This window comes from Astyanax mexicanus, chromosome 2 (assembly GCF_023375975.1).
Source record: "Astyanax mexicanus isolate ESR-SI-001 chromosome 2, AstMex3_surface, whole genome shotgun sequence".
NCBI classification, from domain to species: Eukaryota; Metazoa; Chordata; class Actinopteri; order Characiformes; family Acestrorhamphidae; genus Astyanax; species Astyanax mexicanus.
In genome coordinates, this window is record NC_064409.1 from 10,148,937 (window position 1) to 10,163,332 (window position 14,396).

At 40.1% G+C, this 14,396-nt stretch overlaps 1 protein-coding gene across 1 annotated transcript in view; it reads left to right on the plus strand.

Annotated features, from left to right (window-relative positions):
- The window catches only part of tmem178bb (transmembrane protein 178Bb), a 151,874-nt gene that overhangs the window by 72,068 nt on the left and 65,410 nt on the right, over positions 1–14,396 (plus strand). Inside the window, exon 3 of the mRNA XM_049473320.1 lies at positions 2,597–2,710. Coding sequence (XP_049329277.1) covers positions 2,597–2,710 — 114 coding nt within the window. The remainder of the gene's footprint in view (positions 1–2,596; positions 2,711–14,396) is intronic.

A 14,396-nucleotide genomic window follows, 5' to 3' on the forward strand; every position in this document is an offset into this window, starting at 1 on the left:
TAACTAGAGCTGTTTGTAGAGGATGTGCTGGGATAAGGCAGAGCTGAAAAGCTAACAGTGAAGCAGCGTGTTGAGCAGTGATGAGGCGTTTACTGATGTAGCTTTAAACTTAATTTAGGAAATGATCATACTGTCAATATAACACACAATAAAATCCCACATTCCTGAAGCAGTGAATGGATGTGTGGATGAGTGATGTATTGCTGATGGATGATGTATTGCTAATGAATGTGTGGATGGATGCATGGATGGATGTATGATGTGTTAATGGATGGATGATGTATTGATGATGGATCAATGGATGATGTATTGAGGATGGACATATGAAGTGTGCATATGAAGAGTGCTGTGGAGTGTATGTAGGTTAGATCTGCTGTACAGGTTCCTGGAAGCTGTGCTGGAACATCAGGCCAAGCGCTGGGACTGCAATTCCCTCTTCAGGATGAAAGGAAGCGCTTGTGTCCAATCTGCATAACATTATAATTAACAGGAAATGATATCTTAGATGGTGAAGCATGCTGAATGACTGCCGGGGTGTACAGTAGCGGGGACTCAGTAGATTATAATTACCTTTGTCAGCAGCCATATCCCCCCTGTGTGTGTGTGTGTGTGTGTGTGTGTGTGTGTGTGTGTGTGTGTGTGTGAGTGATTGTGTCTTCAGGACATGTGAGTACATCACTCGTTTGCCTGAAAGAGGGGTGTGTGCAGTTTTTCCGTTGAGTCTCGGAGGTGCCTCTCTCCAGTGAAATCACTTTAGCCTTGAAGCGGAGAGGAGCATCTCTCACGCTCTTCAAAGCACTGCCATGCACATGTTCACAAAATGGGCGCTTAGCCTATGCTTAGAAATCAGCAGTGTAAAAAAGGCGTGATGGTGAAGTCGTGCTCAAGCCTGCTATCTGCTCTGCTGATGATCAGGGATGTAATTGCTTTAGTTTCTATAAAGGAGGAAAAGAAAGGAAGGAAGCGTACAGCTGTTCACCTCTCTCTCCTGGGACGGAATTTCATAAGAGAGCAACAGTAGAGGAGGAGCTGAAGGCTGAACGAAAGAACAAAATGAGGCAAAGTGTAAAAAAGAAAGAAAGACATGATGAGGAAAGAGTGGAAGATATGAGAGAAGTGAGAGTGATAAAAAATGATGAATAAATGCACAGATTTATGAAAGTGCAAATTCTATGAATAAATGGATGATGTACAGTATAGATGATAGATGGGGTAATGGATAAAAATATGGTTGAAAGAATGTAAAAGAGGGTGTATAGACTGATAAATGGGCTGAAAGAATGGTGGATGGATGCATGGATGGAAAGCAAGAAGGAAACAAGAAGGAGTCTGGTGGATTATTGGTGACAGATGGACAGAAGGAAGGATAGATAGATAGATTGAATAGATAGAAAGATAGAAAGGAAGTATGGATGAATGAAAAAATGAAAGGAAGCATTAATGAATGAATGAATGAATGAATGAAGGTAAGAAGAAATGGTGGACATTTTTTCTGGAGCATAAATGAGAAGAAGGAGGAAAGTAAAAGATAGATGGATGAATGAATGAATGAATGATGGGAAGAAAGAAGAAAGGATGCATGTGGTTGGTTATTGATGGATGGATTAATGATGGAAGGAATGAGGAAAATAAGGATAAATAGATGAATGAAGGAAGGATCAGAGAAAGGGTAGATAAATTATTGGTGCTTGGAGTATCTATGTATTGGTGGGAGTATCTATGTATGAAGAGATATAATGATACATATAAAGGTGTAGAGAAGGATGGATGGATAGGTTGTTGAATGGATAGAAAGCAGGAGGAGAATAAGAATGTGTTGACAGATGGGTCGGAGGATCGATGCATGAAGAGATGTAATGATTCATATAAGGATGGATAGATGGATGAATGTAAAAAAGGAAAAGAGCTAAGTGATGAATTGTTGTTGAAAGGCTGAAAGATGGTTGGAAGTAAAGGATGAGTAAAGAGATAAGAATGCAAGGGTGGATGCATAGATCATGCATAAAAAGAATAATGATTGATGAATAGATAAAGTAGGTAGATGAATAGATAGATGGAATGATGAAAGGAAGATAGATTGATGGATAGAAAAGGAGAGAAATACAAAACCAGGTGTATTACCACTTGAGATGGACATACAGATAAAATATAATATAATCTACCAGTTTAAAAGATTGCATGGATGGATGGATGGGTGGATAAATAGATGGATGGGTGGATGGATGGATGGATGGATGGATGGATGGATAGATGGGCAGAAGAAAGGAAGAAGTGATCAGATGTGCTGCTGATTGTAGTAAACATGCTATAGTGGAATGAAGGCAGTGTGCATTAAAGCAGATGTTAAATAAATGTCTGCACATCAGATGCATTGGAGTGAACAGCCTCCTACAGAGAGACATTCTGTGAATGTTCCTCTGCTGCTGGCTTTATTCAGATAAAGCGTGGTGTCTGTGCTTCTCTGCAGCTCTACTGGAGAATAAAATGATGTGAGAAAATGTTTATATATGAAAAATATGTTTTTGAACAGTTCATAATTGCTTAATTGTGATTTAAATGCACTCATACTTAACTGATCTCTGTTTTGTTGTTCTAGGTGCCATTGCAAGATGCTCCTATATCAAGTATCACTATTCTTCAGCCACGATACCCAAGAACCTGTCCTACAACATCACCAAGACCATCCGGCAAGATGAGTGGCACTCATTGCGTGAGTAACAGAACTTTTATTTATGACATTCTTCAATTATTTGAGGGGTATTTCAGTGAGATTGACAGTTGGGTTTGGTAGGCTACTGTATTCAGAACACTTTGCACAATTAATGGACACACCATGCATTGGATGGCAATTAAGCGCTGAAGTGAGAGAACCATAAAGAATGATTTGTTGTTAATCTTAAGCAAGATTATAATGTTTTTTTGAGTCTAGATCGTGGTGTGCTATGACCTTTTATTGTTGGTAGAGCTTAAACACACTCTCTTGTACAAGAAATATACTGAAGTTGAAACTAGGGGTGGACGATATGGCCCTAAAGTAATACTGTATCGCAATATTTCAGAATTTATTTTTGTAGGATAGCGATATTGTTGGCAATATGAAAAAACTCTCAAAAATATTTTATTAATATTTTAATTTAAAATTTTATATTTTATTATTTTATTTTTCAAGGACAGTTGTTTTCAGGACAGAATACAACTCAATAATTATGATATGTATTTTTTTTTTGCAGTAAAAAAATACTGATATCAAAAAATAATGCAATAGGCCACACCCATATTTGAAACACCATTTAGTTGTTTATCAGACTTTACCATAAGCTAGACATGAAAATGACGGTTAGCCAGCTCATGCTGGTCAGACTGGTAAAGCTAGTTGACTCATTTAGCCTTGTCCAGATTGGGTCCAGGTTGGGTTGAATGGTAGATAGATCAAGAGAAATAAAGGACAGAAAGATGGATGGATAAATAGAAGGTTTGACTGGATGGCTAGAATGGATGGCCAATGAATAAAATAAGGACAATTGATATATGATGGATGAGTGAAAGAATATGGTGGAGAAGGCAGGGAAGGATACATTAAAGAATAGATGTGTGGAGAGATGGATTGCAATAATGATAGATTAGATTATGATTGCTTGAATGAAAAAGAAAGGAAAGGAAAGAAGGAAAGAAGAAAGTGTGACTGGATTATTGGTGATGGGTAGAAATAATGATGAAAGGAAGGAGGGCTAGATGGATAAAAACAGCATTGTTACTCATTATCTGTAATCTGTGGATGTATATACGAGGTAATGCATGCAGTGAATTCTTAGAAACCTGCATTTCACAATATACTACACTCGCTCTTCACTCGCTTTTTTCACTGGTTTCAAAGAGTTTTATGACTCTCTGACTTTCTGAAAAGCCTTTAATTTTCTAAATGAACCCGAAAAAAATGCGTATGCATTGCAGTTTGACTTCATTTGCAAGCGAGCTCCCGATAGATCCAGCGGATCCGAGACACACAGCCATTGCAATTTGTTGTTCCTTCTAAATAGGACACCAGTCCCAAGTCCCGATGCCAAAAATGCCTTACTAACCCAATTTTTACTCTGCGGAACCATTCAACACGAGCGCTCATGCTGCTATTAAAAGTTTCGCTGGATTAAAACTCCATGATGCAGAGAAGCCCCTGTTTCATGTTTCGTATAACACATCCGGAGCCGCAGACGCACGCCAGCCCTCAAAAGCCTTTCCTGGCAGCGCTGGATACGAAACAGAGCTGAGCTATCTCTGAAAGCAGCAGGAAAAGAATAAATATGAGTAAGCTCACGACAATCCAGTCTCAATAAGCTTTCTCCTGGTCTGCAGCCACGGCCACACAAGAACAACTTCTCTTAAACTTCCCTGTCACTCTATTTCAGTAGACAACAGCCAGCCAGCGACTATAGCAACAATTTTAAATATCGTTTTAATGATTCATATTGACTACATTCATTTGACTATCATCACTATACACTGACATACAGAATCTCATGGAATTGCAGTATGCAACTTGATTATAAAATGTTACCTCAGGGAACATCTATGCCTGTATAAGTTGTGAGGTTTTATCTTGTGAGTGAGGCTGAACACTGGTCAGCATGCTCATGGCAAGGCCCTGTGAATTATCTTAGTTTGATTGAGGCCTGATAGTGGATGCTACTCGGATGGGGCATTCCATTTCTTAAGTTGCGCAGGATTTTATCATTCCTTGCTCTGTATGTCCATGTGTGTACCAGGAGTATTTCATAGAGGTTGTTGATTATGTAAACAGTTTCTTGCAAAAGTATTCATACCCCTAAAAAACATTTTGTCACTGTACAGCCACAAACTGAAATTTCACTTTTATTGTACTGAGATTATAAGTGAAAGACCAATGCAAATTATCATTTAATTGTGAAGTGGAATGAAAATTCCAAAAAGCAATACTTTTGCTACAATTACAGTTTTTGAGGTATTTCTCTTTTAGCTTCTATAGAGATTTTTTGCCTATTCTGTTTTTACAAATTGCTCAAGCTCAGCCAAGTTGGATGGAGAGCATCTGTGATTGGGCCATTCTAACCCATGAATATTCTCTAATCTAAACCATTTCACTGTAGCTCTGGCTGTATGTTTAGGGTCATCATCTTGCTGGAAGGTGAATATCTTTCCCAGCCTCAAGTCTTTTGCAGCCTCTAACAGGTTTTATTCCAGGTTTGCCTTGTATTTAACTCCATACATCATCATGATGCTGCCACCACCATGTTTCACAGTGGGGATGGTGTGTTCAGGATGATGGGAATTGTAACTTTTTCACCACACATAGCACTTTAGATTTATTAAAAAATAATAAAAAAGTAATAACTCTGCTCTTATGTGACCAGATGGTCATGGTTGGTTGGGGTGAGTTTTGTTGCGTTTAGGTTTGTGCCTGTGTGAAAACAAACCAAACCAACAGGGAAAACCCTCCACAAAAATTGACTTATTAACTGATATGGATAATAGCGCAATTAGTGTTAGCCTGTATCTGCTTTAAAGCAGAGAGTGCATCCTTGCACCAGATAACGCATAAGATCAGTCTGCTTTGGTTGGGCTGGTGTTAACTTTTTTTTTTTTGCTATTTTAGCTTTAGCTTTAATTATTTTCTCTTCCAAACTAGCCGTCCCATTTAGCTTTAAACGGCTTTTGCTAGTGGGCTGAGTGTATGCAAATTTTGAAGTATAAATAAAATGGCTTTGAGAGTTTCCCTCTGACTCAAACCCTCTGCTAGCCCACAGGTTAAAACACATAGCTAACAACACAACAATGCACAGTGTGAGCTCATACTTCAGGCTAGATCTGAGTAATAAGCCTGAGGTTTAAAAGGATAATTTTGTTACATTTGTTTTTTTGGACTTGGCTTCATTCATTTTACATACGTTTATTTACGTATATCTAATTTCCAGATAGTGCCAACTGAGTGTTTAAAATAAGGGAAAAAAATAAATATAAAAATCAGAGAACTACAAGGGTTTTGAGTGACAGTGAGAGTATGCAGATTTGCTCTGAGGATCTGGTTGAGGGGGGATTTGTTTGTCAGGGTGGTCTCGGGGTTGGGAGCTGCCTGGTGGCAGGGCTAACACAGGCAGCAGAGAGAGCAGGACGCAGCATTGCCCTCAAACTGTCCGACAGTTACACTCCAGCAGGCAGCAGAGATCAGTCTCTGTCAGGTGACACGCAAGAGACACTGCTCCCGTAACCCCAACCCCCCCCCCAACCTTCAACAGCTCTCTCACTCTGACTCTGACTCACTCACTGCTTCTTACAACAGCTCTCACACTCTTACAACAACTCTCTCACTCTTACTCCAGCTCTCTCACTCTTACAACAGCTCTCACACTCTCACACAGAATCACTCACTGCTTCTTACAACAGCTCTCACACTCTTACAACAACTCTCTCACTCTTACTCCAGCTCTCTCACTCTTACAACAGCTCTCTCACTCTGACTCTGACTCACTCACTGCTTCTTACAACAGCTCTCACACTCTTACAACAACTCTCTCACTCTTACTCCAGCTCTCTCACTCTTACAACAGCTCTCTCACTCTTACTCCAGCTCTCACACTCTCACACAGAATCACTCACTGCTTCTTACAACAGCTCTCACACTCTTACTCCAGCTCTCTCACTCTGATTCACTCCCTGCTTCTTACTCCAGCTCTCTCACTCTCACTCTGACTCACTCACTGCTTCTTACAACAGCTCTCTCACTCCTACTCTTACTCCAGCTCTCTCACTCTCACACTGAATCACTCACTGCTTCTTACAACAGCTCTCTCACTCCTACTCTTACTCCAGCTCTCTCACTCTCACACTGAATCACTCACTGCTTCTTACAACAGCTCTCTCACTCCTACTCTTACTCCAGCTCTCTCACTCTCACACTGAATCACTCACTGCTTCTTACAACAGCTCTCACACTCTTACTCCAGCTCTCTCACTCTCACACTGAATCACTCACTGCTTCTTACAACAGCTCTCACACTCTTACTCCAGCTCTCTCACTCTCACACTGAATCACTCACTGCTTCTTACAACAGCTCTCACACTCTTACTCCAGCTCTCTCACTCTCACACTGAATCACTCACTGCTTCTTACAACAGCTCTCTCACTCCTACTCTTACTCCAGCTCTCTCACTCTCACACTGAATCGCTCACTGCTTCTTACAACAGCTCTCACACTCTTACTCCAGCTCTCTCACTCTCACTCTGAATCACTCACTGCTTCTTACAACAGCTCTCACACTCTTACAACAGCTTTCTCACTCTCACTCCAGCTCTCACACTCTTACAACAGCTTTCTCACTCTGAATCACTCACTGCTTCTTACTCCAGCTCTCTCGCTCTCACTCTGAATCACTCCCTGCTTCTTACAACAGCTCTCTCACTCTTACAGCAGCTCTCTCACTCTGATTCTTACTCTAGCTCTCACTCTCTTACTCCAGCTTTCACACTCACTCTTACTCCAGCTCTCTCACTCTGACTCACTCACTGCTTCTTACAACAGCTCTCTCACTCTGATTCTTACTCCAGCTCTCTCACTCTGAATCACTCACTGCTTCTTACAGCAGCTCTTACACTCTAACTCCAGCTCTCTCCCTCTCAATATTATTCAAGGTCTCTCACTCTAAAATAGCTAAATAGCTAAACAAATAGCTAAAAATAGAAATGTTTAACACTTGGACAGTTGTAACAGTAATTGTGAGTGACTGTATTTAAATCAATTTTGCAACCTGTATATATCAGTTGCAACTTGTATATAGCAAATTGTCTATTCCAGTGTGAGTGATTTTTGATTTACTGGAAAAATCACCAAAAGACTTCACTGGTCTCCCTTACTCCGGCTATTTGCTATCTCTCTCACTCTCACTTTTCTTTTTCTCTTACTGCAGGCCTTACTCTCCGTACGATATACTCCCACTCTTTTCTGTCCTTTTTTTTAGCTCTCCTACTATTTCTGCTGCTTTCTCAGTCTGACATACTCACTCTGACTCTGAATCTTACTTTTGACGTTTTCTCTCTCACTGGTTTACTCTTTCTTTTTTTCGTTTTTGACTCTTTCTTGCCCTCTGATGTTGATGGAGTCAAGATATCTTACTGTCTTACTCTGGGTCTCTCACTGTCATTCTTACTGAAGCTCTTTTCTCACTCTCAGTCTGACATACTTCAGCTTCCTTACTTCAGTTTGTTTCAGCTCTTCCTCTTTGGCCTCACACCTAAATACATTATTGAATCCAGTAAATCTACCGCACTCCGTATTCTTTCTGTTGAGTCTAAGATCATTTTTTGCAGGCAGTGCGCAGCAGTCAGTCTGGAGAGCGCTCAGTAGGCAGGTTGTTTGATGGGGGAATGCTGGGCTGGCTGGTGGAGGTGGACGCCGCTTTCCTCGGAGCAGAAGGTCACTCTCTTAGTCAGGCCAGCGTCAGGCTGAGATGCTTAATGTCCTTATTACTAGCTGTCCTGGCACGCCGTTCCTCATCCAGGCAGACCAAACTGCTGTGATGGATGAGCTGTCATGTGACGGCAGAAGCGGAGTGGAAAAAAAATAAAAAATAAAGAGAAAGGCCAGATAAACAAAAGCAAGCACCGCTGAGTATCCCACATCGCTGAGTGCAAAATCAATGGCTGGGGCTAAGCAGGCCAAGAGGTTCAGAAAAGCTTGAGGGAGGAAAAAAAAGACATCAAGCTGAAAATTCACTCCACGTTAGAATTGAAGAGGAAAGAGATCAGAAAAAGAGAGAAAGAGAGAGAGAGAAATACTGAGATGCTGGCAGACCGAGAGCTCGGCTGGATATTTCAGCTCCTGTCCACTCATGACTGGCAGCGCGGTATGAGAACACCTAAACCATTCCGTGGAAAAGAGTCTACAGATATTACGGAAGCGGCGGCAGCATCATGTCAGACTGAGCCTGGTCACTTTTAGACTGTGTTGTTGGATGACAGGCTCAGGCTTGACTTTGGCGAAGTGCGTCAAAATCGCACAATGCTAAGTTTTCTCCACGGATGTTTCTACCGTTTTTATTTGATTCTGTAATACATAATCTATTGCAAACTCTCGGGTGACATCAGCCGAGCTACAAAGCCTGCAAAGCAAAATGTACACAGCACTCATTTGTACCCGTCAGTCAAACTCTCACGGAAGCAGCCATGACAGCGATAAAGTCGCAAATGAAGGTGCCTTTTTCTATTACAGCCCAACATCAAAGCAACAGCTGAGAATACACGCTATCTGCACTCGCGCACACATGCCGACATCTTTTGTTTGCCACTGTGGACAACGCTGGTGCATATTCATTTGAACCCACTTGATGCTTTTCTCTCTATTTTTTTTCCTCCTCTTTGTTTCAGCAGGAGGAGGCCTCGCTCTGTAAATACTGCAGCTTAGGGATTTTGTAACATCAAAAGAAGGCGCACAAAATGAGCTGTCAATGAACATGACAGGGAATAATCAGAGGCAGCGCTTAAAGGTGTCGGACTAGACTAATTATTCCCCTGGAAGCCAAATCCCCTACATCTCAGCATACCGATCACAGCCAGGGCCGTTTTACGGCTACGAAGGAGCGGCAAACCGAAGACAAAGAGCGAATCGTCAGCTTGGACCTCGGTCTGCGAAGACTATAGATTTGAGCGTTAAATGGTTTTACTGCTCTAAAGCCGAAAATCTCTTTCTTTGCCCCGTGCCAGCCTGAGATAATTGACAGAAGTCGGTACTGTAGGGTTTTTTGCTAGCTTACACTATACTCTGAAGGAAGAGAGAGAGCAAGATGATGTGCTGCATGTAGGCCTGTCACAAGAAGATATTTTGGTAGACGATATATTGTTCCAGAAATAATTGCGATATTAAATAAACAATATTTTTGTCATTTTAAGACTATTAAATGCCACTGAAATAATGATCAAAGAATAGCATAAAAAAGTAATTATACACTTTTTTAAGACAACAAAATTTGAATTAATCATTTATTATAATTAGTTTGAGAATATTATATACTTATTTTTTCACCTACTTTAGTCCACACTGTGTGTATGGAGTCACAGTTATTAAAGCATGACTGGATAAAATACTGTTCACTGTTATATAGGTGGACAAACATACAAATAAACACAATAAACGATATCACAATGATCAAAATTGTTGAGGTCATGTTCATTTATTGTACGATAAATCGATTTTGCAATCGGTCGGTTGCAGTTTGGTTGAAGTGATCAAACTCATTTTAAAATTAAAAAAATAAAATAGTAAAATATTTACTACATTAGGAACTTAGGAAGCAAAGAATGTGCGGCACAAGTGTTGCTTGTAAACTTAAATACTTAAAAACTCAGCTTTTCTCCTAGATCTGCTTTTGTTATTCATTCAGAGCTAAAAAAACATATTTGTGGCTTCCAAACTAGTAAAATCCATCCCTCTGCTGACAACTTTTATGGAGATGCGGATTTCATTTTCCAGCAGGACTTGGCACACGGCCCACACTGCCAAAAGTATCAAAAGTGGTCTTATATAACGTTCAAATTGTTTGAGATACTGACTTTTTGGTTCAGAATAAAGCAAAATAATGTAAAATAAACTTTTCAATGTTATTATATATTTTTTGAGATATACCTGTATATTTAAACAATAATAAATGAAAGGCAGTTCTATAACGCGTAATATTGGCACTGCTGCTGTGTTTAGCCAATATTACATGTTATTGCACAAACCCTCGAGTGTATTATTGGGATTAAACCACAGTTCTATTATCGCTGTTTATTGAAAGATTTTGAGTTAAAGAGGACGAGAAAATACGTTCTGTTTGGTTATAAAAACTCTGCGAGTTAAAATAGTCCCATTGCTGCTCTGTTTGTAGCTGCGCTGTTTGGTTTGTAAGCGCTGCATCGTTGCTAGGTTACAGTGCATTACCGGCTGATTATGGCACTCATAAAAAGCCTCTCAGCCAATCTTATTACAGGGTCGGAACTAAATGTGGTATAATGAATTGTAACCCTTGTGTCATATTGCTAAACGAGAACACAATTTTACTAATAAGTAATTTTGTGAATGTATTTCTTAGTGTTGCAAATTAGTAAAGAGGCTTACGAATGATACCAGTATCATTATCTAAAGCATCTACTTATCTTAATCTACTGTAGAGACAGGGGAATAAATGAATGGATTTATTGTAGGATATCTTGTGGAGTAATCAAACATCAGACATATACTCTATACTGCATAAATAACTACAAATAAAAAGTCTGATCAAATGTGGGCAGTCTGGAGGTGGATCTCTAGAGGGAGGCAAGCCAGAGAACTCTTTTTATGGGTCATTATTAAGCATTCATCTATAAACTTTACTAGAACAAACCTCATCAAAACCCATCCATTATTAATCATAAGGGAAGCAGCGAACAAGGCATGAGCAGTTGAGCAATAAATTTTCAGTCCAGTGAGCTGTCAGGGGAGCTGGCTAGTCAATGTAGGGCCTTTTTTACACACTGATGGTCTATAGCCAGCTGTCAAAGAAAAAAAAATCATATTGATCATTCTTTAAACACACTGCTATAAGGTTTTAAAAGCCTATAAGTAAGATTAAAACGGTAATAACTGTGAGAACCAATATATGCAGTGGCGTGAAAAAGTCAAGATGTTTTTTGGCAAATGTGAAATGGATCATTGCTTTCTTTTTGGTCAGCAGTTCTTTTTTTGTCTTGAAACAAAAACTATTAACATGGAGAATTATTAACACTGACCTTAAAGGAGAACTCCGGTGTAAAATGGACTTTTGGTGTCACGAGATCCAGAAATTTTAACAGTTTGTCCCAACACGCTTCAGACTGGGTGACACGGGGCATAATTTGCCCCTGATAAATTGCTTTTTCCACCATTATCCAGCTCAAAGTAGCTCCACACCTACAGATCTTAAATATTGTTCTGGGTTCTTTTGTGACCTCCTGGATGAGTTGTTCATGCCCTTTTGGAATAATTTCGGTTGGGCGGCCACTCCTGGTAAAGTGCTTTTTATTATATTTACTCAGGTTATATTGGTTTGATATTAAAGTTTGTTGTAAATCTAATTTAAAACATTTAAGTGTGACAAAAATGAAAAAGCAAAGGAAACATGTGAGGGTTCAAATAAAGATGTCCTGTTTACAAAATAAGAGTTCTTAAATGGTTTGGATGTACAGTTATATATTTAATTGGTTGAGATCTGGGGTAACTAGGTACTAGAAATCTACCATCATGAAGACCGCAGGCCTTTAGGGACTCCTGATAATTAGTCATAGGTGTGTTTGGAACTGGATTCTCCAGAGTGGAATCTTCAGAATGAGGATTGGGCATCTTTAGTTTAGAAACTTTACCTCATTTTCCTCTTTTCTCACGTAAAAAAAACAATAAATCTCACTTGTGTATCTCTAAACTAGAGAAAGAACATCTTTAAAGAAAGATTTTGTGTTTCTTCTTTAGAATTGACACAAGTTTGTTTACATGGCCAACTGTTTGTGAAACCCTTTCTAAAAATGCATGTACAGTCCCTGCAAATAAGTATTACTGATAGAATAGGACTGTCTTATCTGGAGCAGATACATCCAACATCCTGACCTTACTTATTCCTCACTTATTCCTCGCAGCAATGCTCCAGGGACTAGTTTAGAAAGCCTTCCCAGTAGCAACAGTTACTGACCTTGAAAGAAACAATGCACATTTCTTTGTCCAATATTGTATATACTGTACAGTACAGTACATCTAAAGTATTGGTTGTTGGTGTGACCTTACCGAATTCTGGCATAACCTACCCTACCCATCAAGCAAGTACAATACGAATATGAATGACCTAATTTGTCTTTCCACCCTTAAGATTGCAAGACTATATATATATATATATATATATATATATATATATATATATATATATATATATATATATATATGTATGCTTGTATCTGCACTGAGAAAGGCACCAGTTTGATTGTGTTTGTCTTTAGGTCTTATTACCAGCTGATTACTCAGCACTGTAATCGAGTACCCTCATCTGTAATGACAACATTCCACACTGTAATTCAGTCTCTGTAACCCAGATCGAGACACACAGAGGAAATAGAACGTTGGGCTTAATTAACCACCACTGCTTTAATCAGCTGCTGCTAAGGTAGGCTGGAGGAATGTGTGCGTCTCCGCTGACACTGACTCGAAAATCGGTATCAACTGCTTCTTTGCCATTAGAAGAGCAGAAGGGCGAATTCCATCTCTTCTGTGGTTGCAGACTCCTCGGTTAATTCGCTCTTTGGCACATTCTAGCGATCCCTGAATGCTTTCAGTTGATTTCATTCCCTGAAACGAGGCTTCTGCATTAATATGTAATGAAAGTGGAAAATGGTCTCAGTAAACATCTGGGGCCGTCTGGGGGCTGACATCAGTGCAATCGGCAGCAGGATCGCAGGCATGAGTCAGATAGTGGGAATGAGTCGAGGAAGAGGAGGAGGAGGAGGAGGAGGTGATGGAGAAGTCTTACAGCAAAAGTGTTGGCATTTTGACTTGTCTGATCATACGCTGCCCCTGAAACAGCCACGAGACCTTTTCCGCTTTGCCTCTGATATCCTCAACCTTTCCAAAGGCCGATTCATGACAGTCATCGGGGACATCTCAGTGGCAGTCCTAAATGAGCTCGCGAGATCCTGCTTTCAGGCTGTTATCACTTCCTCTCTCGTTCCTCAGCCAGAGAGAAAGAGAGTGCGAGAGAGGAGACAAAAGGTTATTACATACATTAGCACATTGTTATTCGAGATATTTAAACTGGCTCTTTGCGTATTGCCTATTCCCTCGCCCTTCGCTAAGTGGGTAAAAGTGGAGGGTTAGGGAGAAAACACTAGAAAAAAGGCCATTAGTGGAGACGTGCTCTGTATTAGCTGTCAGTATGCGAAGTTTCCTTCTGTAACTGAACGCTCGTGGTTTTTGTAATTAAGACTGATGAATTGATGAAATCCTTGTTGTTATTATAGTGAAAGTGACCTTGATGGCACCGCACAGCAACAAGCTATACATAAGATTACACAAGATATGAAGTGACTACAACCAACAGAAATCAAAATACTGGATGTACACAGAGGTGTTAATGTGTTGGCTGTGGAATTGTACAGTACATGGGCCTATAAAAACATAAATGTAGCCATGTACAACATATGATGATGTGGCAGGATGTGTGTAAAATGTGTATATCCTCCAGGCCAACGCAGTGGTTTTTTTTTTAGGGTGTACTCATACTAGGCAGGGTTTGGTTGAATCGTGCTGGAGCACAGTGCACAGTTCTGCCCCCTCCCCAATCCCCCGCTGGCCTGCACTAACACTACGTTTAAACAATCCGTGCCCAAGCACGCTTAC